Here is a 26,697-nt window from a genome sequence, read left to right as displayed (position 1 = left end):
AATTATAATATTGTATGTTAATTTTATATTTAGTTCTTTCGGATTTCATGTCATTTATTTTGTTTTGTGTATTTTACTTGATATGCTTTGAAGGTACTTATCATATAAACATGCATTATATCTTCACTTTCGTCAAATTTTCTATTTATTATTTACTGATTTTTGATCATTAGAATATTACTAACATTATATTTTCAATTTTACGCGAAATACAATATGTAAAATGTTTTGTTTAGAACGGCATCAATATACATATAATACATATAATACATATAATACATATAATACAACAAATAAAATCTTTTTAAACTTAAATAAAAGTTCAAGTTTAAACAACACATGTCATGCAGAAATATTTGATCAAAATTCTCATGCAAATAATGAAATTTGTGAACATATCTTCAGTTTTGTACAATTTTTACGGTTATTATCAATATTCTCTTTAAATAATTTTTCATTAGTTTAAATTTTTTCGGTCGATCTTCTTGCGTATGTATTATATATACGAATTGAACGTAATGTTGTCTGTCAGCGATAATAATCCGACAGTAAGGAGGTATTTCTGTCTTATCGATTTTTAATTGAAATGCAATCAGTCTATGGTCAGATGTGACGAAAGGTAAGTTCAATCTGACCTGAAGAAAGAGGGAGGAATATGACGGAAGGAATAAGGTAAGTGGTCAATTTTGATCACATGGAATATAAGGTAATGTATAAAATTATTATTTATATATTTGTTTGATATCCTCTATTTTTTTTCTCTATTTTCTTATATATATATATACGAGATTGGAAAGATACAATTTACATTCTAATCTCGCATATATTTGAAACTCTGATTCTCAGATTTATCGCCTGAGTAAATTTCAGGAATTTTGCTGAATTAATCAATTCCCAACGATTTCCTTAATAAGTCGCATATCACAATTTTAATTCAAGATTTTTTTTTTTATTAAGTTGAAATATACGGTTAAGTTGGTAAATGGATACGAAAAAAATATGGGCAAGTAGGAATATGGACTGATATACGGGTAGGTAGGGATTAAGTCTAAGTAGGAGTGTTAATAATTTCAGTTGAAAAAATTCTATTATAGACAAAATATTAATAACTTATATATAATAATTAGAATTACATCGATATATTTATTATTGTATTAAATATTAAATTATTTATTATTATATAAAATATAATAATAATATATAATTGCATTTATTATATTTTTAATAATAATAACAACTTAAAAAAGTTATATTATTAATTTAAAATCAATTCTGAGAGACAATGTAAAATATTACATATTTTTGTAAATGTATTGTATTTGTTATTTATGTAATAATAATTGTATATTATTGTGTTATTTGTATAATTGGAAATATTATGTATTGTAATTATAATTTGCGTAATAATAATTATAAATAATGTTTATTATGTAATCGGATGCAATTAATAAGACAAAAATCTTTGCATTTAATAAACATTCGTTTTGGAAGATTTTACAATTTTTTTGTTACAAAAAGATTGTTAATAAAAATTCGGGAAATACTTTATTTAAAATTCCGTATTAAAAGTTATAGTTTATGTGGCAAGTATTATAATAATTAATTAAAGACAATGACGGTATGTGTATACAATTTTTGTTCACGAAATTAACATTCATGTCTTAGATATCACAATGTCACAAGTGAATTTAATATGTTTTTGCAAAGTTCCAAATTTTATATTAGAGCTCGTTACAGAATTTGCAAAACGCCTTATTTTATCTGGTTTTTACAATGAAACGTACTTGTGAAGTATATAATATTAAATATTTATTAATTGAATTCTTAAATTATGTTTCGTGTTAAAAGTTAATGTAAATATTGCGTTATTTTCATGTTCATAAGTAATTGAGGCTTGATCGCAATTGTTTCTAGCATCAAATATAAGATATATAAATGTTGTAATTCGTACCGATGGAGAGTAATGATTTTTAACATGGAAAGTTATTTCTCATCAGTTTGCGTAGCATCCATCCGAGATGCCTATTTTGCTATATTGAATCTGGGAATTCTCGACCAGGGCTGAAATTAATCGATTAATTAATTAAGAGTTTTTTTTATTCCTTGGAAGCAGTGATTTCGGTAATAAGTTAACGACAACGACAATATAATTTTTTTTAAGTCTAATTATGAAATCTATTAAATATAGTATGTTCTGAGATAGGAATTTATTCTTCTTATTAAATATTCTTTCATTAATTAACATTAATATTGCTTTGACAATAATAAGATTTAAAGAATTGAACATGGATAACAATTATTTATAGATAAGTAAATTACGTTAAATAAACTAAAATTACAAGTTTTGTTTAAGTAGTCGGTTTTACAACTTTTTTTTAAGAAAAAATGTGGTTACAAATGAATATATATTTTTTTTAATCTTTAGTTTCTTTTAAGAAACTGTTTTTAGGCACTGGACATCCTTTTATTCTTAAACATTAATTGATTAAAAAATTTTTTAATTTAATTTATATAATGAAATATATATACGCAGTCTATATATTATGCAAGAAATTTTTAGCTTCTATTTATCTGATAAAATTTTATCACAAATATTCATATTTATTTAAATAATTTATTGTAATAATTTATTGTAATAATAGATGTAATTAAAAATTCAAGACGAATCGATTGGGTACCCCGATATCAATAAGATTTTGATAGTTCTAATTATTTTTAAATATTATATTATTTAAATATTATATTAATTATTTAGATAATCCTATTTAATTGACTACATTTAAGTAAATGTTGCAGAAAAAAGAAGATATAAATTTTATATTAATAATATTCGATTATAAAATCAAAATAAAATGAAAAAATGAATAAAATTTAAATCTTATTGTTACTGGTTCGATTCGCCTTGAACAGTTGGTATCTGAGAATTTTTATACATATATAATAAATTATAATGATGTATGTATTTTATTATTTTGAAATATAATCATTTGTAACTATCCTTCGGTAAACGTTATTCTATCCATGTTTTTTTCTATCCATATTTTGTTAAAATGCTGTATTTCATAATAATTTGAAGAATATATTTTTGCATACAAATCTTGATTTTGTATACTATAAAATTATGATTAATATCGATTAAGTTATCGTTAAAATATTCGGTAATTGCATAATATTTGCGTCATTTGTAAAAATTTAGGAAAAGGTGACAATTGTTAATTCGTTACCAAGATAAGCGCTATTATAAGAACAGTCCGAAAAATTTAGAATTGATTTCCTTCTGCAATGCAGTTCTTAGTCCAACGAATCACTTAATTTTTTTTCGCATTGATGACGTGAAACTTGATGAGAAGCAGAGCACAGCTCGCTCTTCGTGAAGATCATTTTTCTCTCTATCGGATATTATTCAATGTCTTACTCAGAAAGAGGTCTCATTATTGGACTTTATTTTCTATTTAACGCAGTATTTCCTCGCGATTTTTTAGAGACTCATAAAGTTATCTCTCTGTTAAAAGTAAAGCGAGAAATAGATTTATATACATGCGATTAAATCGTTTAATTCGTTCCATTATATTATTTGAATCATAGATACGATATTGCAACACATTTAATAGTTGTTAAATAACATTTTTATTACAGAGAAATTTTTATAAAGAAATAATAATTATAGAAGATGCGTTGCAAAAAATTATATGTATTGAATTAGATCATTTCATTCGTCACATTGTCTTGTATCGAAGTTTCGCATACTTTTTTGCATGTTGCACATTTCTTTTGTATTTTGTAAAATGTATAAGTTACATATATATAGTTAATAATTGACATTCTTTTTTATTGAAAGATATATAAATAAAGATATAATAAATTTACTTTTGGTTATGATAACTCGCTAAATAAAAAAAAAGCAAAAAATTTTGCAGTTATATTTGATAATTAATAATAAAGTAAGCTAGTAATAATCATTTGTCGATTGGATGTAGCCACATATTTCACATCGTGAGAATTTTGTGCATACCGAATGTTTTTTCTGTAATTTTATGTTAAAAAGAAATTTTACGCGTATACATATTGTACATTATATAATATTTTCAATTTTATAATGTAATTTTTTTGCAATATGTTATGTGTAATGTAAAATAAATTGTATGAAAATGTAAGTAATAAAAATGTAAAGAAATATACCATAAAATGGGATAAGTTTCTTTAGCCTCTTTTGTAATTCTTATAATTAACGACAGTAACTGTAAATATCGTTATATATTGTCGTTGAATAGATTTCATACTTGAAAAAACTACGCAACGACACTGTTATTAACAGTTTAACACAAAATAAAAGCTTTCATTCCAGAAACTTTGACACAAATTATAAAAATACACATACAATACATATGACAGATTCTTAAAACTTCTTTAAGACACAAATTCGATTCAATTCTTTATATTAAGATTATGTTTTTAAGATGTCATAAGTTCAGATTTTGCTCCATTGTCAAAATTTGGACTAAATTAATTCTGATTTTGGAAATTATCCCATTTTATGTAAAAGAAAAAGGACTGCTGATCGGATGAGCCTCTATAAATTAACTTTTTACTAAATTATATGAAAAACGTATATGCGTGATTCGAGTGTAATATATTTTATGACTTTTTTGTATGTTAGTTTAAAAATTAAAGAAAAAAAGAAAATGGAAGAACTGAAGTAATAAGCTGACGTATTGTTATCATTTGATATTAAAATGATGTCTTCAATTCGTTCAATCGTTTTGATATCAAATTACGACAAATAACGTGAACTTGCTGAAGTAAAAAAAAAAGAGGATTTTATGTGATAATGTCGATTATAATTGACGGGGATGGTGGAGGGCCTCTACAAGTTAAATTGTATTTGTCACATAATCTGAAATATAAGCTCGGGAAAAAATATTTTATATATAATTATATAAATGGACATATTTTATATATAATTGTATACAATTATATATAAACTTACATACAAAATTACATATGATTACATAGAATTATATATAATTATATATAAAATATTTTTTCCCAGGAATTTGATTATAACATACTTTATGATTTTTTTGCAGAAGTGTGTATTAAAAGTAAAAAGAAGAAAGAATCCTCAAGTAATAAGCTGATGTTATTTGTTGATGTCATTTGACATCAACATAATGACAAATAATATTAGTTTGTTAAAGTCAAATGCTATAAAATTCTTATAAGATTTTACAATATAATTTATTTATATATTTAGATCCATATAAAGAAATAATGGCAAGAACGAATAGTCTTGAAGAGTTTTGTATTATCTTTTAGTTTACAACAGTTGTAAAGTTGCTTTTTCTTCTAAACGCAGCTAATATCTATATATTTACTTAATATAGTTCGCTAATATATCTATTGTGCATGTGCAAAAAATCGCACCTATATCCGAATACACTTATCTTCAGTATATGTAGCTCCATAGTTTTCAATTGTAATTATTCACATAAGAAGAGAAATATATAATTGCATGTACTTTTTATAACTTTCCAAAGTTCAGTATTTCAGCAAAAGATGTCATCACGAGCATTTAAATATTTATTTTTATAATCATTGTGCTTATAGTTACAAAATTTTATTAATTTTTTTATTTTTAAATTTTATTAATATTTATTTTTATAATCATTGTGCTAATAGTTACAAAATTTTATTAATTTTTTTCTTATCACTAATCCCGGAAAAAAAAAATTTTATATATAATTATATAAAATTATATATAATTGTATAGAATTATACATAATTATATAAAAATATTTTTTTCTAGGATGTTTTCAGTATCATTTTCAGATACTTATAAAACTCAGCTAAAAATATGTTAAATAACAAGTTTGTATGTCTTTTTTTTATATTAAGTTGCTCAAAATTGGTTTTTTTTCGAGATTATGTCTTTTGTAAATCGCGTTATCAATTTTATCGTTAGTGGTTACTAATTAGTTCATAATTTATATCTATACTAACTATACTCGCATTATAATACCAGAAACTGAGAGAATCCTGAGAAAGACTATTCCAGCCTCAAAATCTTTGGTACACTACCGCCAATATCCATTTTCAAATTGAGTATTACGAGCTACTTCCATTTCCGACACTATCGATAAAATCATAGTAGAGAGAACGAAGAATGTAATGCATGTCAGACTACAGGTACTCCAAAAATTGTGAAGAATGTTGAATTTGCCTATACATAAACATAAAAATGTATGTGTAAATATATATATATATATATATATATATATATATGTCAATCTTAATAAATTATATTGTAGGTTATAGCAAAAGAAAAATTATGTAACGTAACTATTGTATATATACAGATTTAAAAACTTCTCGAAATTAAAGTTTAACAAGATTGATAAGTATCTCAGCTTAAGAGACCAATATTGCGAGCAATAGTCATTGCAACAACACTTACGTGATAGCAATGCTTTTGCAAACATTGTTCCATATAATTATGATCTTAAATTACAGAAATTTATGTCACTAAAAGTCTTGGTCCAAGCTTTTCTAATTTCAAAATATTATTGTAAAGGAGATAATTAGGTAGAGAATAGATCAATACGTTCGATTAAATAATAATACTCAATTGAGTAAATAAAATATATACTATTCGATTCTATGCTGTACATTTCTTATCGTTTATATTTATATCGTATGGTATTCTCATCGTAATATGTGTTATATTTTCTCCATTTTTCTATAGCCATAATCCGTTTTGGAATTCTGTTTGGTAACAAGCCTAAAAAAATAAGCGAGACAAGCATTATTTCTTAGAAATGTAATTCTTCAACTTTACATTACTCACGTAATTCTTTTAACGTAATTAGTATAATTAGTGTAATTACTCGTGTAGAAAAGATGTTTCTAACATCCCAACATTATATCTCAATTTTCATTATTCTTTTTGACTTATGATGAAATATAAATTGATAATATTCTAAATGCTTTAGATAGAATAGAACTTCATTATATACACTTCATTATATACACTTCAGTATATCTAAGTGCTTTAGCTAAAGATAATACAAAAATTTTTGCATTATAAAACAATTTGTGCCAAATATGTGTATAAACATACATGTATTTAGCAAATTTATAAAATTGGAATGTCTTGAATATCTCATAAATAATGAAGAGTTAATAATAGATTTGTTCTTTTCAGTTGAATTTTTGACATAGTTTATCTTTTTTCTTTCTATATTGAACAGAAAAAAAAGAGAGATGAACAATGCAAAATCTCAGTTAAAAAGGATAAGCTTAAAATATTCTTCAATGAATTTAGATATAAATATATATATTAACAAACCTGATCTTTTGGCCATAGTCACCAAAGTGGTAACTCTATTCTGTTGCATTGTACACAGACCAGTTATTCTACGTGGCAGTATGGTTCCATTTTTTCGTAAGAATTGATTTAGAATAAGAACATCCTGCAAAACATATAGAAAACCTTAGATTTGATGAGTAATATAAATTATTGATATAATATATAGAGTGATACACAAAATGTTGTATTAGGTATATATCAAGCCTGAAAATTTGATTACCAAAGCTTGAAAGCAAGACAATTAAATTTTAAATTAGATACAATGCAAGATAATTAAATTATATGACATTTCATAGATCATCTTATAAAATATTTTTGTCTATTTCTCTATCAATACAATTTAAATGTTTAACTAAAAAGATGAATAAATTAAATCAAGATTAAATTAATCTACATTAGTAGAAACAAGTATTTATATCCATTTCTACTAATATAGATTAACTTTAATTTCAATGTAAGTTAATCTTTATCTTTTTCTAATTTTTAAAATTATAAAATGATAAAAAGTAAGTTAAACTAAAAATTAATTTTTAAACCAAGATTAAAAATTAATTTACATTGATAGAAATGTGCAACAAAATGTTAATAAAACTTACAGTATGTTTAACGTCAAGTCCCGTAGCGCAAAGGGGACACGCATTGGACTCCAATTTTAATAATAAATGCTCCTTCTTGTGTGGCACTCTTATAGCTTCGATAGTTAAGACATTATCTTTTTTCTTCTTAATTACTATGACAAGAAATTAAATGTAAGTTCGAGCTATTGAGACAAGGTTATGTACAGGTAGTATAAGTTCGTAATAAAATTATATGCTCCGCTCTGTTAAGTGTGTTTAATAACGAACTTACTCTGTTTTAAATGTGTGGTTGCGGACAGTGATATGCTTCTATTAGATTCCGAGAAAATCAGATTTTTCCCAAATTGCTTTACAAACTGAAACAGAGCTGCCATTTTCGGCCCAGTGATTCTCGACGGTTTGTTCGTACATTCATAGCATTTGTAGCGATAGCTGTCGGTAACAAAAAAATTAAATAGATTTGTACCTTATCGATAGAGAATTTCATAAAATTCTAGCAGGCTTTTTTACATTTTAAATTTACATTTTTTGTTTTAATTTTTAAAATTTCATATCATTATCGACTAAATAAATTTTAAAATTTTAAACAATTTTAATGTTAATTTTCGTATTTTTATATAATACTTTTGTAATATCAATAATAAATATTTTATAACTTTAATATTCTAATATTTTATGAAATTTATTAAACATTGAACTATATAAGATTCGTTTTTTTTATATCTACGCTGCATTACATTTTTTGCACTTAGAACGAGATAGACGAGAAAAATTGAAAAGAATATGGAAAAGAAAAAATAACTATAAAGAACAAACTATATATACGCGAGGTGTATTTGTGTAATTACTTTACCGCATGAAGTTGCACTCATATGTTTTTTCTAAATATAAAACCGAAAGTTTTGATGTCTTCTTTTTAATATTAAAAGAAGAAAGAGGAAAAGAGAGAAAGTAATTTCCTGTAAAAAAAAAACTTTCAAAATCCGACAATCATAATATACGAATATCTAGAGATACGATATGTTCGATTACCAGAAGCCAACTTCAAGTGAGACTGACGCCGCATGACGTGCGGAGCTAGTCACACTTCACTTCATTCCCGTCGCGTTCCCCGCGTCCCGCCGTCATCGTCGTCGTCGTCGCCGCGCGGCCGTAGCGCTCTCGCGGCAGTCGCGGTCGTCTGCGATGAGTTTAGTTTTGAAAACAAAGGGCCGCCCGCCGTATACCGTGGTGCGTCGTCACACGGCTTGCGCTTAAAGAAAAGCGGAAGCGCCTCCGCGAGTGCGGCGCAAGACGGCGGACGAGGATTAAAACGCCGTGCGTTGTGGGACAAGTCGTGTACTACGATTTCAACGGTCCTTCCGTCCCTCATTCGTTTCAGCTGTTTATTCGTACGTCCGTCCGTCACTCTCTTTCTCTCCTGTGTGTGCTTCTACCTATAAAGTTATTAAATATCTATAAAGATATTTATCCTGTTTCTCTTTCTATCTCTATCTCTCTCTTTTTCTCTCACTTCCTCCCTCCCGGCCGTCCCCGAAACTCCCCGTGACACTCTCCCTTCGTGTCATCGTTGGAAACGTGATCAACACAAAAAAATGGACGCACTTCGGGAGCAGGTGATGATCAATCAGTTTGTGTTGGCCGCGGGCTGTGCCAGGGAGCAGGCGAAGCAATTGCTGCAGGCAGCACATTGGCAGTTTGAGGTGAGGAAAAAATTACAAGATGAACCATTTGGACTGAGAATGTAATGAGGGGAAGGGGGGAGGGCGGGGAAAGGAAATGGGGCCCCAAGAATATGTTCCTCTCTCCCCTCTCTGTAACGTGTGTGTATATATCGCACACGCACGTATTACGCACGTAAGTACATGAGACGGTATATCCTCGCCTCGCGGACACTGCTACGTAAACAAAGCGACGAAAATGGCCGCCGTCGCCGCCGCTTTAACGCCGCGTGATCCCTGCGACGAGGAACGCGCCGATCCGCGAATCGACGTTCGTTCTTCGTCGGGGCCGTCGACGAAGGCGCGAAGGCCATGCCGCTGTCTCGTCCGCTTCATTCATAAAAATTGCGCGAGCCGATATGCCTGCTAACACGTCACAACGCTCGCAACGCGATGTGGGATCCGCAGGAATAACAAGAAAAACGTAAATCCGTATGCCGTAGATTCTTGCACCAGGTAATATCCGCTTTCTACCGCTGCAGATTAACTTTAATCTTAGTTTAACTTACTTTTTATCTCTTTAGTATTCTATGAATTAGAAGAGGATGAAGAGTAAATTAAATTATAAATTTACATTGGTAGAAATACCAGATTTCATCAATGTGAGATTAACTTTAATCTTGATTTAACTTACTATTTGTCTTTTTCTAGCTCTAAGAATTAGAATAATTCTTTGAATAATTCAAAGAATTAGAAAAAGATAAACAGTAAGTTAGTTAATATTACATTGATGGAAGTAGACGGCTAGAACTTAGAAGGTTCCTCTGTTCTCGGTTTCTTGATTTATCTTTTCTCTTCTTTTTTCATATTGGAGAGAAAAGGAGAAAGGATGAACTCTGCAAGAAGTTGAACTAAAAAAACAGACCTTTCCTAGCTCTCATTAAATTGCAAAGTGAAGCCTGAGATAATTAAAAAGTCCACGCAATATAGGAACAGGAAATAACAAATTTAATCTATTTAGAATTATATTCTGGTCTACATGTTTCCTGATAGATTGAAATTTTTGTGATTGTTATTCCCTGTTGCCTGTACTTTTCAATTGTGCCTGAGGTTTTACTTTCAGTATAGAACATGCACATGAGTTCATCTATAAAAAAACAGATGTGTCTTTTGTTAGCCCCGCGCTCGTCGTAAATGTGCAACATCGTGGAACAACGACCGTAAATAATAGGATCTGCAAAAGCGGTCTTGTCTTGCCGACGCTGACGAGAACGTTGCGGCCCTCCACACGTTGTATCACTTTCATTTCACTTTCGCATCCGGCTTGCGCGTAGTTGTTGTACAACCTGCGTTTGTTTTCATTTTGCAGATCTGTGTGACAATTGTCATCGTTGCGCAACAGGATTTTGTCGCCGCTATTGATTCATCAACAATCCTTTCTCCATGTCATATCGATTGTAGCGCTATATTATGCCACAGATAGATCATAAATTATTGTGAAAGTATTGTGCAATATTATTGCTCTAAAGTCGCACATCCCGAGAGCGATTACGGCACTCTCTTCGGATTACGTCATTTTTCGCGCACAACATACACTAGATCTTATCCCAATTGACGGACATAGGACGACGGGAAAGGGATCGATAATTGCTATTTGCGGCAAGTCACGTGGTATACTGGTGTTTACACTCGCTTTCTGCAATCCTGTCGAGCTGAAGTTACACAATCCTGTGCGTTAAAAGCAGGAACTGGAACCGACTGTAAATTTTCGACGAATTCAGGGGCCCGATGCCCGGCGGGCACGCAAGCGTGACTCATCTACGTAATTTTCCGCAGACGATGAAATCACATCGTCGTTGACATAAAATCTCATTTCTTCATATGTCTATATAGAGAAAAGGTTTCTTCAAATCAAATAAATGCATTTATGCATTGTCCAACCAAATGGATATTTAAATTAAGAATGTGATTACTTTCATTAAAACTAAATTTTTTTGGCTAAACAAAATATGCTTTATTTAAAATTAAATTTATTTTAATAAAACGAATGTAAATAGAATTCTTGGAGTCCAGACTAATCTTTTTCTTTATGTACACACATACACATACACACACACACACACACACACACATACATACACACACACACACATACATACACACACACACATACACACACGCACGCACGCACGCACGCACGCACGCACGCACGCACGCACGCGCATATATAGAAATAAGAAAATTTGTGTTAAAAACACATTTCACAGTGTCCCAAAAAGACCACTTAAATTTTTGTTTTTATTTAATTTAATACAAGAAAAATATTAAAAAGTAAAATGAACATTACATAGTTATTGAAAAGTAACATAAATGTTATATAAAAAATAAAATGTTGTAGTTAAAGATGTTATAGTAGTTAAAAAATAACAAAAATGTTACATAAAAAAATTATAACAAAAAATGTAAACAAATGTTGACACAATTTGTAAGCAGACTGTGCAAGCATATTTTTAAAGTAAAATTAATTAATATATGTAAAATTAATACGTATTTTATTCATTTATCTCAGACTTTTTTAAAACGTAAATTGTATAAGATAAGAATGGATATAATATGTAAATTCTCAGATTAGAATGAATAAAATATGTTAATTTAATATATAAATGTTAAATTTATTGAAACATATTAATTTAACGTTATAAATATAATTTTAATAAAGAAATATTTACAAATTGCATCAATGTTTTTTATGTTAATTTTTTGCGTAATATCTGTTCAACATCCAATATTCATTTTGTGTTAAATTAACATTTAAGTTTGTAATTCACGTAAAATATGTTACATTTAATATAAATTTTCCGATTATGTATGTACGTAATATTCTTTTCCTTAGCAATAAATGCGGTAGAAAAAGATTAATTGTTTATTGTTGAAAAGGAAACCTTTCGCTAATTTCGATTTGTGATAAGACTGCTACAAATAGACATGAATTCTTGTTGCATGTGCTTTCACACACATTTAGGAATTGAAATAATTCTTCGAAACTAATTCATTATATCTGATTTCAATGGAATATTATCGAAATCGTGCAATATATAAAAAAACGTTTTAAACAAAAGGTAGTGCAGCATTTTATCTCTTCGTAATTAGATATTTCATATTTAGATTTTTCAAAAATGTCATATTTTGTCAATCTCATCTTCATTTTCAGATAATTAAATAATATATTAGAATAAAAATGAAAAAGAATCTTATTACAAAATCAATTATATAATAAAAATGTTTATATATTACTGAGAAAGAGAAACGGAAAGAAGAATGAATAAATTTTTTAGAAGAAATGCTATAATTAATCGCTTACATTATTTATTCGTCAGAGTAAATAATGCAAGTGATTTCAGGATAAACCATGTAATCCTTATGCGCTTGCATCATGTAATTCATTTTTAAACACACGTCGATAGAAAAAAAGGAAAGAGCAAAAGAGAAAGAGAATGAAAAGGAGGGAGAGAGATTATATTGCGACACGCGTTAGCGTGCTAATGCATCATTGTGATTAGAGTTAGCTCGAGAAATCTTTCTGTGTCTTTGACCACAACGTAAACAATGCGGCAATGTGTATTTATATACGCCTCGTCTTGTCTCGTCTCGCCTTGGCACATACATCAATTCGGTGCAGCACAATGTACACGGTGTCCCATTATTATATCGCATTCAATCTTAATCATTGAAAGGAAAGATTAGCTTGTCAGAAGTCGTCTGTCGTTTTCTAATTCTGTAAAATTACTATCGTGAAATGTCAGTGAGTTTTATTAGCTTTATTGAGTCTGAGCATTAAAGTACATGGAAAGAACAATTTTGCTGAAGTATATAAAAATTTAGCTAGATACAAATTGAAAATAACTTTAGATCAAAATAATTACGTAGAATCTCAATCATGATGAATAATACCGCAAAAAATTTTAACATTCTAAAGTATCCTATAATTATTTTGATGGTCTAACAAAATTATTTTTAGATCTGCATTCAGCTAAATTTTTATATACACTTTTTTGTGTTAATTTAATTAACACAAGATAAATATGTTAGAAAGTAGCATAAATATTATGTAAAAAATTAATACGAAAAACCTAGTATTGACACAATTCATAAACAATCATTTTTATTATAATTAACATTTACAATATATATTAAATTAACATGCTTTTAATAAATTTAATATTTATAATATGTGAAAATAATTTTATTTATCTGAGAATTTACGTTATAAAAAACATTATTTTATGTAATTTGTTCACTCAAAAATAGTTATTATTGTAAGAAATGTTGAATATCAATTTAACACAAAATATTCAAATAATTACATTATGTTAACATTCGGATATATTAAAAATTTAAATATAATATATAATGTGGACTTAATGTGGACATAAAATTATAATGTGGACTTCCGTTTCTACAAATACAAAATACTTTTTACTGTGTACTTCAGCATAACCACCTTTTCCATGGACTGGAAGAAAATTTGTTTGATATGTTTTCTTGTTTTTATAATAATAATGTTGTGGTATAAACTTGTTAGCAATTATATTGATTTCAGTCTGCAACGACAGGCGCAAAACGGTCGCAAGGTATAAATAGTATAATAACGCGAATGTTATATAGCGAATTCTCTCTGTTCGAGAACTTTCTCCGTTCGAATGGTACGGAGTATCAAAGCGGAATGCAATCCGAAGTCGTGGTCGAATTTCGTATTTATTTCTTATTATTATTGAAACTTTTTATATCCTCGCCTCCTTATTTAAATAAATAAATCAACTAGATAAACAAAAGAAAAATATATATCTATATGAATTATAATTATTTTAATATAATGTTAAAAAAACTGCTTATGCACACTAAAAAAAATTATATTAATTGACAACTTTTGAACAAACATCAGACATTCAAATAAGTATTGAATGCACGTCATTACATCATTATCATTGGGGTAGTGAATTTTATATAATCGTGATGTAATTACGCCGATAATTGTAGTTGTTAATTAAATATTTATCGCGCAATTATGCAACTCGTTGAATTAACGCCGTATTCTCTGAAACAAGTTAATCTCTAATTTTATTTATTCAATAAAACTTGTTTTTTTTTTTTTTCAATTTGCTTTGTTCCAAATCTCTTTCTCGTTAAATTTTGCAAATAAATATGTCAAACTAATTGTTCTTTTTTCGCTGTCTTTTTTTCTCGGTATTTCCCTAAAGACAGTATTTTTGTATTTATGAGACTGTTAATAAATACTGAAAAAAACCAGACGGAAACACACACATACGGCGAATCTACTTTTGCACATTTATTCCTTTCGCTGCAACGCTGTTTTGACCGAAATATGAAACGCGTTCCTTATCGCACTGGCCTATTACATTCTTATGCTAATATCCTCAATGTATCCGAGAGTATCGAGTATCACCGGCGCTTTAATTAAACGCTGGTGGTTGAATGTCATGGTATATTGCGTAACGCGTTTGCCTCATAATAAGCATTAAACTCATTGCGCGCCGTTTCGAGTAATGCTGCTCTAATAAAATTACATTTATATAATTGTATTTAATTATTATTCGGTCATTATATCAAGTTATAAAATAGTCGCCTAGGTGTCGAGAAGCGGAGCTGTTTATAAATAATTATTGATACATTAATAATTGCTGATAATTCACGAACCGTTAAAACCACCATCATGTTGCAACGGTTATCAGCAATTATCGGATATCTTTATCGGTAGCTCCTGGGAAGTGCAAACGTATGGATATCCGACGCGCAAGGATCGGATATCGATACTATAAAGCATTGGACGACACTGACGAAGTTGCTTGCAAAATGACCGAAAGATTGCGACGGATACTTTAATGACATCTGGTAAAGTTATTCAGTCTGATTACGTCGTCTTCTCGCTGTTCCTAATCATAGAGACGATCTCTTACACTCGATTAAGATTCATGTGCCTAGAGACGCAAAAGCAGTATTGAAAACTGTGTATTTCAACATATTTTATTATCTCAAGAATAAAAGATTGAAAATTAGAAAAAAAACTGTCTTTAACAATTAAGCTTCATTGTAAATGGATAATTGATCTGTTGTTTATTTTATTATAAGCTTTAAAAATAAAAGAGAGATGTCTGTGATATTTATTTCTTTTCAGTAGTTTGAAAGTTAATTTTTTTTCACGATCGTATGAGCATAAAAATAGAATTAAGAGGCCCAGATAATAATTGAATTAATTTTAAAAATGCTATAATTTTGCCTGAAAATTTAAGCAACAATATTTGAGAAATCAGGGATTTTCTTCTTAAGTTTAAATAGACGTTCTAATATTAGTATTAGAAGCAATAATGCGTAAATTTTTTTATGTATTATTTTCACGCAATATTTAATGAAGCATGTTTTTCTAACGATCGTTTTCTCTCTTGCAGACCGCTCTCAGTATTTTCTTTCAAGAGGCGGCGATACCCTCCTGCGCGCAAGGAGCCGGCACCCACTTCGGCCAAGTAAGTCTTTTGCATCATTCACTTCTAATGCGAACGACGAAAAAAGCATATAAAAGGGAATGTAAATTGGTGCACTCTGCGCAATCAATGAATATTTCTGAATCGACAACTGTATTCTCAGTTTCTCGTTTCATACATTAAGATAATACTTATAGACAAATTTTGCGCTAAAGCTTGGACTCGTTGTGGTGGAAGCTTTATAATATGAAATCAAGCAATGTAGAAAAATATGATATCTTCATGTCATAACATAAACAAACATAAGTATAATTGGCATTGCACTGTAATATATTTATATGTAATATATTATATGTTTATTTTTCATGATTTTGTATTAATTTAAAGAGAGAAAACATCAATTGCGCGTATATAGTATAACATTATTGCTATATCAATATTAGTATTAGATTAATGAGCATAAATTAATTCAATTATTTTTTATGTATGTAATGAACTGCCATTGAATTTGTACCATACACTGTTGGAAATGTTCTTAAATTGTATTAACTTTCAAGTTATACAATTTGAATTTAATTTTATGACATTACATTAAATTTGATGTATTTGCAACTAAAAAGTATATTTGTGTACATGTACATAAAATTTAATGTATTTTTCATGAAAATTTATGAAATTTAATGTACTTTTCATAAAATTTTATTAAAAAGTACAAATTTCATAAATTTAATGTACACGTTCATTTCATTTAAGTAACTACTATAACTTAATTTTCAGTTAAATTATTCTTACTTCATTATTTTTAATTTTGTTCATAACCATGAGCTTCATTTATATGCAAAGGAAGCTCGTGGTTACATTTCTAACAGTGTATGTTTCTGGAATTTCCATATATATTTATAATATTGCTATAATTATATATTATTACATTTTTTATGATTCACATTATATCACATCAATAAAAAATATTTATAACAATACAAGAACAATTAAAATTCATTGACATAATATTCTATAATATAAAGTATTACTCATTTGGAAAGAAACTCTGGAAACTCTTTGATTTTGTAATTCGTTATATCCAGTGAATGCGTCAACGTGACCGGCATTGAAACTTCTTTACATATATAACACTGCTGACCTCGAAACTACAAATATCTAAGAATACTAAAGATTCGAAATTTTTATCGAGTCTTCTCTTTTTATTTTATTTTTTATTTTTTGATTAAATTAATATTATTAAATTAAATTATAAATTAATTGCAATAACATCTAAAATCCACTACAAGGCTCTCCAATGTAGATTAATTTTATCTTGGTTTTAATTTTAACTCACTTTTTATCTTTTTCTACTTCTAAATATTAAAAAGGGATAAAGAATAAACTGAAATTGAAGTTTATTTACATTAATAAACATGGTCATGAACCATTCAAATTCTACGAAGTGTTTCAGAGATCAGCTATTTATTCAAAAATTATTCTACATATACATATTCTATATATATTACATCAAGAAATGCTCATCTTTCATGAAAAGTTACTCTGTTTATTTTTTCACTCTCCGGTTTTTGGGATTTGATTATAGCGAATAGACTTACAATCCCAGCAATCGCGTTTCCTCTTTGGCCTGCGTAATGTGATATAACAGAATCGCGTTAAAGTGTCGAATCCAGTCAGCGAATCGCGTAGAACACACGGATGGCTGGTGTGTTCTCGTCTTATTGATTATTCAAAAGTAGGTTCAGCGAGCGCAAGAGATCACCATGCGGGGAACAGTGCGGACCCCGGAATAATACAGTCAGGCGGCCAATTCACGAATCTTCTCGTTCTCATCCTTCGCATTAATGTGCAGACACACAGACAGAAAAATCGATTCCAGCGCGTGTCTGACCTTCACGAGGTTGACTATCATCCCTTCCGCGACCATTTACGCTGCTCTTTGATTAATTGCCCGTTCTTGCGAGCTTCTTTATCCCGTGTAATTTCGTAGTTGTGCAAAATGATCGTGCAGCTATGACAAACTCAGTTTGTTCTATTTCTATCGCTGGCCTTTTTTTTCCGCAACCGAAAAGACACAACTTATGATACCCTTGGTCTAGATAGACTCCGATACATTGCTTTTAGACGTATAATCCGATAGATATATTATAATTTATTCCGGTAACCCAATCAGATTTGTGTCAACTGCCATTTACTCTTTTCTGCAAGAACCAATACCCTATATACAGCGTTTGTTAATTCACGTAGAATAATATGTATGCAAATAATAATTACTTGTTTCAAGTTTTTCAAAAATTCATATAATCTATCACAAGCATCAAATTTATTTAAAATAAATTCTGAATTCTAGTTCTAAGTTTAATACTTTATTCAAGATTATTAAATTGAAACGAATTCTATTTGCTTATTATATAAAGTCGCTTCTTTGAATTCAATTTGAATCGCTTTTCCTGATTGAAAGCTGATTTAGAATAATTTCAACTTGTGTCGTTTTTCTTGTGGAACTATGATATAATGTGATGTTTTGTTTCATAGAAATCCAAATATAAACCCTTCGTGATTTTTAAGATATAAATAGTTAGACGTGATCAATTAAATTAACTGGAATAAAAGTTTTAGATGATTTAAAAATAAATATCTGGCTGGCAGGTCTGAGAGATCCAATTTATAGTTCTAGGGTTGACGCAATAATGTAATAACAATAAGAGTAATGGTGCAATAATGTTCTATCTGAAAATTGCTTAAACGGTCATAATTGACAGATCAGTCAAGTAAGCAGTCGCGTTAAGAAAACCGGTTGCGAAGGCCAGTAAATGTCAAGATCAGCTTTTTCAATTAGCTCTGATATCTAATGAAAGCGAAGGTGATGCTCTAAAGACAAAAGACTAAAGAGAACTATTGGCGACTAGCAGTAGCGTTACTATTCTCGGTCGACAACGGCACATTCCGATCAGTCGTGTGCCAAATCTCATCCGCAGGGCTGTGTACCGTGACCACATTGCTTCTCTTTCATTTCACACATCTGTCTCACAATCGGTCACGTTATCTTCGCTGCTGTAATTTACATGTTGTTTTATCTATCCAAGGACAAAAGTATTCTACCTAGTTATGCGTAGTATATGCTGCGTATGTTATTTTAAAGATGTTTATGGATGTTTATGGATGTTTATGGCTGTACAATATAAGCTAAAAGTATTAATTAATTAGCCAAAAAAAGCTGATATTAATTAATATCGTTCAAAAAAATTTTGATATTTTAATTCTCTGATATTATTACATAAATAGTGAGATTTAATCACAAAAGTTTACGAGATAATTTATATTTTATTCTGACACAAAATACGAAATATTTTATAGATAATTTAATTAGAATATTTAATTTTAGATAATTTTATTTAAATACTTTTATGCATCGAATAATAAAATGAATTAGCTGATTTAAAAAAAAATAATATTGCGTTTATAAGTAATTCCATTACATTTGCTTTAAAATTATTTTTAAAATTAGTTTAAATATAGTGAACTAAAGTTAAAATTTAAAAGGCTTTATAAATATATAAATATATAAACGTTTACGTAAAAATTTTAAATACAAAAAGTCCGAATGTTTTTTTTTTAATATGATAAAAAATATTAAATTTGTTAAAAAACAATTTTTTATCTTCTTGTTAAATAATCATTAGATTGTACAAAAAAGTTGTATTTTCTTAATGAAAAGTAAAATTAAAATTTATTTAGAGATTAAAAAGTATAAGCAAAATGAATAGAGCAGCTCACTTCTAAATAATTCTTTGTAGTATTCTATTGTTTAAATTTAATTGAAGTCAATGAAATGCTCAATCACTTAACTGAGATAATCTTATCGAGAACAATTATATAGTTCATTCATGAAACACCGTTGAAAAACAAAAGCAACAAGGTTCACTTTATGAGAGAACATCGTCAATGGCGGTTATTTAATAGCTGCTTATCGGTGGCGAATTATCGCAGCTAGTCGTTGCTATGCTAATACACATGTCCCTGTACTGTTTGGTCATCGTATCTGTGTACATACCTGACCATCGTCACATGCAGAAGTCGAAGGTTCAACAACCTTATTAGCTAATGAGCTTTCATGTCTGATTTCTTAAGCTAGCCCTTTCAATGAAATACGCAATAGACAAATACGTCTGCTGGACATCAATTTTTTTATCAGTTTTAAGTAAACGTTCTACGCTTTTGAGATATTATTTTAATTATAAAAACTAGAACGAAACTCTATAGAAACTATTTATTTAACAGAAAAAACTGTTTAAAAACTTCCTATTTTTTAAAGAAATTTATTCGGAAATTCGTAAGAAATTTTTTATATAAATAATCTTTTCGAAGATTTTATTTTGTGAATATTAAATATATAAAAATTCTAATTAAAGACATATTTTTTCACATAAATCTTGTTTGAGATTTTAGATTTTTATGCAAGTTTTTTATTTGGTTTTGTAAACAAAAAATTTAGTTTTTCTTTATTTTCTTATTTTCATAAAATAAAAATTAAAGGAAGAAATTCGGTGTTTTTAAAAGATTAAAGATTTTTTTATTACTGACGATTTTAAACATTTCTAAAGAGAGACAACCTATACAGCACAGAAGCTTGCAACTATATTATTACAACTTTTACATTGTTACTGCAATATTTATATTGTTTCAATGTTTTTGCAAAGTTGCTGGAATGATCTGTGCTATATGGGTAACTATTTTTGAATTTTCAGATAACACCATGCAACACACCAGCCACTCCGCCGAATTTCCCAGACGCGTTGCTGGCATTTTCTAAAATGTCTGCAGGTGAAAAAACTCCATCGGGTAAGTTATTAATTATGGCAATTGTAACCTTATGCTAATAATTAAAAACGTCATATAAACTGTCTTGTAAACCTATTAAACATGAAAAATTCAGTACAGAATTCGTTTTATAATTTATACGTGTACGCCGTTTATTTTAGTGAGCGTTATATATATTCCAACATATGTATATTTACCGCGTATAATCCAATTTTTCAAATGTTTTTCATTCTATACTGCATAAAATTATAGATAAAAATATTATGATATAATTAGTTCAACAAAGCTTTACAGCTTGGCTTGTTATCGGTTAAACCAATTACGTAACGTGACATTTTTTGTTTATTTTGATAATACCTCTTCCGAAAATGTCATCAGTAAATTGCGAGGATAAATATATCGCTTGTTTGCTACAACAACATTATTAAAAAATTGTTATTTTAGTTGCTTCCAGAAAAAAACAGAAACAAAACATTTTAAGATATTTTTATTCCTCTATAATCAATTATTACATAAATACATTTCAAAAATAACATTACGAAATTTTAATGAATCAAAACATTGAAACTCTTTCTGGAAAACTTTCGTTTTTTTTTTTTTTTTTTTAATTGTGTCGTTACGTAAATAAGCGATATGAATGATATTAATGTTTATGTAATTAAAAAAGCGTTATATCAGCCTTCATGCGATCGTAAAGTATTTTACGATAGTCAAAACGTTTTATTAAACGTGCTGCAGGTATGTCTCCGAGCCAGAATGGATTTCAGGCGAATTCGACACCGATGGCGGGCATTGTGCAGCATCATACTGCCGGTGGCCGGTGTAGTGCATCCGGCAACACGACACAGCAACAGACGCAACCTCAACAAACGCAATTCGGCCTGGGCGAGCCACAAAGATAAAAATGACTGTGCTAATTGGCGATGCGCAAGCACGAAACGTCACGTAGATACGCGCGATAACGTTTCCGGAGAACAAAATATTGCGCTCTAAGCATGAAACGAAAGAGAGGGAAGTGAAAAATATGTATACGGAAAAAAGGAAACTATGTTTTCTGAGAAAATGCATCCTTCCCGAAAGAGAATGAGGGACATTCTCGAACATCGCAGCGACTGTACGGAAGATATCTTCTGCAGATCAGAACTGGAATTATTAAATCGTTACGTTATTCACGCACAATAAGCGAAGCGTGCATTGTGTTACGTGCGAATGCGCGAATAAGTCTGAGTGTTAATTTCCCCGACGATGCCCGAGAGAATGTGACACGTATTTCGATGACTAGATTTCCTTCTCGGCTTCCTCGAGAAATCTAGCGTAGAATGGTACGTTGAGTATAGTCCTCTATATCTATATATATAGCGGCATAAAAAACGCGAGAGAGGGAGAAGGGATGAAAATCATATCAAAGAGCCTTCTTTTTTTCTCTGACACGTCGGGACCACCTCATAGATCCAAAATGGTCGAGGACATCGACAACTTGGAATAGATGCACTATGAGAATGGCTCCTTCACTCCAATCTGACTTCCTTGTCTCCTTAGACGCTGTAGACACGCGACTATTTCTCAAATTCACTGTACATCACCGTTAAACTAGGTGATGGATTTCTACTATCACTTCCACACCACAGTACAAAAGAATTGCGAGATACAGTTTCCTCGGTTACTTGAAAATTTACTCTTTATCGCACATTTTCGCGGAAGATATGACAGGAGATTGTACGTATCTTTAATGTAGATGGACCGACATCGTTACTGCATGATGATTCGGTAGACATTTATTTAACCGTGGAACTCGTGTTTTATTACGATATTCTTTCGCTGTTCTCTTAAAATAGTGATGCTTGTGGTACGCGTTATTTGGGTGACGCGTCCCGTTTCCATATACATAAGCGATATTTCGATGGTATAAATATACGAGGCTAAGTATAATAAACAAAGTTCTAACGTGTAAAAATTTGTAAAAAGAGTATCTCGAGTTATGTAACGTTCGTTTTACATAATAAATAACTATGTAAAAAGTAAGTAAAATAAAAAAAAGGAAGAGATTTCGCGAGTGATAAAAATATAATAGTTCGAAGGATTGATTCAGGAATTAATGTAACCCGGTGAATACGAGCAGTGAAGAATTCTTGATTCGATTATTTCGGCTATTCGCAAATGTACTAGAGATTATTGCCTGGGTTTACGCAGCACTAGACTTCACGATGTTCACAAAAGAATGCTCTTGTATGGCAGCTGGCAATACAATTCTGATATCATAGTATATCAATATCCGAATATATGGAACTCTGTATCTTTCATTATATTTCTCGTAACATACATGGACGATTATTCGTATTATAGATACATACTTGTTTTCATTAAGACTCTATTTATTCGATGTAGCAACAAATTTAGTTCTTCACAGCTTTTTAGAAGCTTGTTTCTAGCTCTAGTTTGAGGTTCCCATTCCTTCGCTGCTTGTTGAATTAGAACATCCGAAGTGAGAAATCATATACATCTTTTTCTTATGCTATACATTCAAATGAATTAATTGTTTCGTTTATCGGATATTGTAAATTGATAAAATATATCGAAAATTTCTTATTATTTTGCATTAATGTCTTTTAAATGTAGTATTAATGTCTTTTCAAACAAAAATGAACATTATAACACTTTATTTGAAATGTGCAGAGAGAGAGAGAGAGAGAGAATGTTAATTTTTTTTATTAACTCTGAAAAGATTCTTTAATATATTTTATCAATCAATATCAAACAGTAGAAAAAACTAATCTCTTTCAATGTATAATGTGAAAAAAATATTTCATTTCTTGCTGCTGATGTTGTAATATGGCTGTAGTGTGGAAATAGGATCTTTAACCTTCAACTAACAGAGAATTCTTTATTCTTTGTTTCTTGATATATCTGACAACAAATGTCTTTACGGATGCAATACAGTGTATTCGATCTTTTTATTTGTAGTCATAATAGTAGTACTCGATCATAATACAAATTTATAGTCCAAGCTTAATTTGATAATTTAACTTTCATGCAATAGTATCCAGGCGTCGTATAACTTTGTTAATGGATTTATGTAAATAATAGCAGATATTTAGTCGTAAGAAAAAAAGGTACTTTGTGAAGTACGAGATATTTTTCTCAATAAGGTACACGCTTTAATATCTTCCTTAGTTTGTGTACTGTCTAGGCTGTATTATGATGGTATAAAACTATCGACGAAGAATGAAAATGTTTTACTATGTTGAAATTATGATTATTGTTTATTTGACTATTACAAAGAGACAGATAATGGTCATGTACATAATTTTGAAAAATTAAATAAAATATTGATAATTATGCTTTTTCTTCTCTTCTATCTTATTGTTAATCTTGTGATCTAATTTCAATGGTATCTTTGTACTTTAGAAGTTTGAGAACGAACAGCCGCTTTTATAATTATAAAATGACTACTATATACATTTGCTTAATGTATACAATGTAGGATATATACATGTACACATAATCTCTTATGAGCAGCTATTAATTTCCATACGAGAAGTATTGATTTATATATAATACAGCAATTAATAAGTTACTTAAAATGACTGGTAACTATCGATATCACTTTCTATCGATATTTTTCGATCGCGTTATCGCGGTATAAAATATATAAATACACGACTAAAATACGACGCTCGTATTTTTGCCAATGCGCATAAAAAATTTACATCGATTATATAATTATCGCGTGTAAAATTGCATTCGTATTTAAAATTTCTGAAAATTATTATGATTTATTGTGGTGGTATCTCAACACTTCTACCTAGACCTGACCATCTATCTGGTACTGGCAGGAAGTAGCGATGCATCGCAGCTATAAATCTGTCACGATATTCCTGCGGCGATATTATGGTCGGCAATTTACCTTGTCCACCTAATATACCGGATTTTTTCACCATTGTCTCCAGTTTTTTGTCCCACGTGAATGTTCTTATGTAATCTGTATAAATTGCGAAAGATAACAAGTATAAAATTATCAGTCGATAAAAAGGCGATAATATACGCAATCATTCTCACCTATTATACCGAGCACGAGTTCATCGGAGCTCGGTTCCAAGCCTACTAATAACGAATAATCCATTACGGAATTGTCAGCTAAGAATTTTGTGTCCTGCTCGATAGCTCGATTTAATACTGCTTTGGAATGCGATCGAATATACAGAGGAGAGTCACAGCTCACTGAAATGCGAATCTTAATTAATTTTATGAACTTATACGGAAAGAACGGTTTTACTAAAATATTTATTTACTAAAAATTTAGCTAGATACAAATCTGCAGATAATTTTATGACATCCAAACAAAATTATTTTCAGATCTGATTAAACTGATGACTAGAATATATAATTTTTGCAGCATTATCATCAATATTAAGCGTTCCATATAATTATTTTTATATCCAATAAAATAATTTTCACATCTATATATAATTAAATTTTTAGTTACTTGAGTAAAATGATTCTTTCTCATATATTTGTAGGCAAAAGTTGGAAAGAGTACATACTGTTCAACAAATTCTCGTCCAACAAAACCAGTTCACCCTCGTGGCATGTATCATCAGGATTCGCTAGCCGATTCCGCACAGATCCCTTCAAATCGAATTTGTCAGTAATGATTCGATTATAAAAAAGATTCTCCATTACTAACACACTAGTACGAAGCGCCGCGTTGGTTGTGTTGTTCTTAAATGACACTCTGTATACACCAACTATCTTGCCTAGTAACGTCGGTTGCTTGGTTTGCTGACACCTTTCCATGTAGGCGAAATAATTGGGTGCGAAATCGAGAAAAATTTGCATATCGAGTCTAGACATTTCTTTTATGATGAATCTATCATCTGTAAAAGAAAATATATCTAGTGTGCTATAATCAAAATGATTAAAAATTAAAAATTGTCAAAGATTCGTTTATTTTTTTTATTTTATAGCAGATTATAATGAATATACATAATTAAACGTGTTTAGTTTATCTTCAATATTATTTTGACATTAAAGATAAATTATGATTGGATAAAATTTATCACACTATCCCTTTTTTCATCTTAGGATTAATAAATTATATATTAAATAATCAAAGCATACAACATACCTCTGCTCTTACAGAAAGCACTGCCGCTCTTTCCGCCTCTGGCTGCCCACTGCACAGTTCGACTTAGACTCCTTGTGAAGCCATCCTCGCCACAGGGCAAAACGTTCTCTCTCAGCGCAGCAAACTGTGCGGCAAAGTATATCCTGCAGAAGAAATTGGTTGTGGCATCGTTAAATTGTACTTCGATGTAATTCTGCTGCTTGGTCGCTTTCTTGTCGTCGTCAACGTCAGGACCGACTACGCTACCACCGCTCGTTTCTGCGTTTGACATATTCTTGTCAGATTCAATGGGACTATTGGCTGAATTGGGACTGTTGCCTCGAAAGAAGGACAGCACAGACGGCCGCTTGAATTCGTTTGATTGCGCCAAGTCGAGGGAGCTGTCCTTACCTTCGGGAAACTTGCGTTTGCTCAACGGACTAGGATTCGTTTCTGATCCCTTCGTTGAACGTAAGAGCTCCTGCAACGTGTGCTTGTAGTCATGTGAGTCCAAAGCATACGCAATTATAGACGAAAGCTCGGATTCATAGACTACTATAGGTACCACGGACCTGCAAAAAAAAATGAATTATTTTATATGTATACAAAATATGTATAATTATTATACGTAATTATTTTATACGTATATATTAGATGTAATAAAAAGAAA

General features: G+C 29.7%; 3 protein-coding genes across 3 annotated transcripts in view; 1 reads left to right on the top strand and 2 right to left on the bottom strand.

The window, feature by feature from the left end:
* Positions 1-6,671: 6,671 nt before the first annotated feature.
* On the bottom strand, positions 6,672-8,318 carry LOC105622075 (28S ribosomal protein S18a, mitochondrial). The gene is made up of 4 exons (XM_012203509.1): positions 8,216-8,318; positions 7,963-8,096; positions 7,346-7,469; positions 6,672-6,778 (listed from the first exon to the last, which is right to left on the bottom strand). Exons 1-4 carry the CDS (start codon positions 8,316-8,318, stop codon positions 6,672-6,674), a joined length of 468 nt encoding a protein of 155 aa, XP_012058899.1.
* Positions 8,319-9,539: 1,221 nt separating this feature from the next.
* Positions 9,540-21,825, top strand: LOC105621987 (UBA-like domain-containing protein 2). The gene is made up of 4 exons (XM_012203420.1): positions 9,540-9,647; positions 16,070-16,144; positions 20,851-20,944; positions 21,662-21,825. Exons 1-4 carry the CDS (start codon positions 9,540-9,542, stop codon positions 21,823-21,825), a joined length of 441 nt encoding a protein of 146 aa, XP_012058810.1.
* Positions 21,826-24,696: 2,871 nt separating this feature from the next.
* Positions 24,697-26,697, bottom strand: part of LOC105621988 (1-phosphatidylinositol 3-phosphate 5-kinase) — a 9,897-nt gene continuing 7,896 nt past the window's right edge. The window contains exons 11-14 of the mRNA XM_012203421.1: positions 26,049-26,599; positions 25,465-25,797; positions 24,980-25,141; positions 24,697-24,902 (exon numbers count right to left, since the gene is read on the bottom strand). Of these exons, the coding sequence (XP_012058811.1) occupies positions 24,697-24,902; positions 24,980-25,141; positions 25,465-25,797; positions 26,049-26,599 (1,252 nt within the window). The remainder of the gene's footprint in view (positions 24,903-24,979; positions 25,142-25,464; positions 25,798-26,048; positions 26,600-26,697) is intronic.

This window comes from Atta cephalotes (assembly GCF_000143395.1).
Source record: "Atta cephalotes unplaced genomic scaffold scaffold00039, whole genome shotgun sequence".
Lineage (NCBI taxonomy): Eukaryota > Metazoa > Arthropoda > Insecta > Hymenoptera > Formicidae > Atta > Atta cephalotes.
Note: the sequence above shows the minus strand (reverse complement) of the source record. Positions and strands in the feature narration are given on the sequence as shown.

Bases quoted from the DNA above. Each gene is read 5' to 3' on its own strand.
- LOC105622075 (XM_012203509.1), bottom strand. From the start codon at position 8,318: ATGGCAGCTCTGTTTCAGTTTGTAAAGCAATTTGGGAAAAATCTGATT. The intron at 8,097-8,215 runs GTAAGTTCGTTA...TTCTTGTCATAG, and splicing joins AACCACACATTTAAAACAGA to TAATTAAGAAGAAAAAAGAT. The intron at 6,779-7,345 runs GTTTGTTAATAT...TTATTTTTTTAG, and splicing joins GACTATGGCCAAAAGATCAG to GCTTGTTACCAAACAGAATT.
- LOC105621987 (XM_012203420.1), top strand. From the start codon at position 9,540: ATGGACGCACTTCGGGAGCAGGTGATGATCAATCAGTTTGTGTTGGCC. The intron at 16,145-20,850 runs GTAAGTCTTTTG...TTGAATTTTCAG, and splicing joins CCGGCACCCACTTCGGCCAA to ATAACACCATGCAACACACC. The intron at 20,945-21,661 runs GTAAGTTATTAA...AACGTGCTGCAG, and splicing joins AGGTGAAAAAACTCCATCGG to GTATGTCTCCGAGCCAGAAT.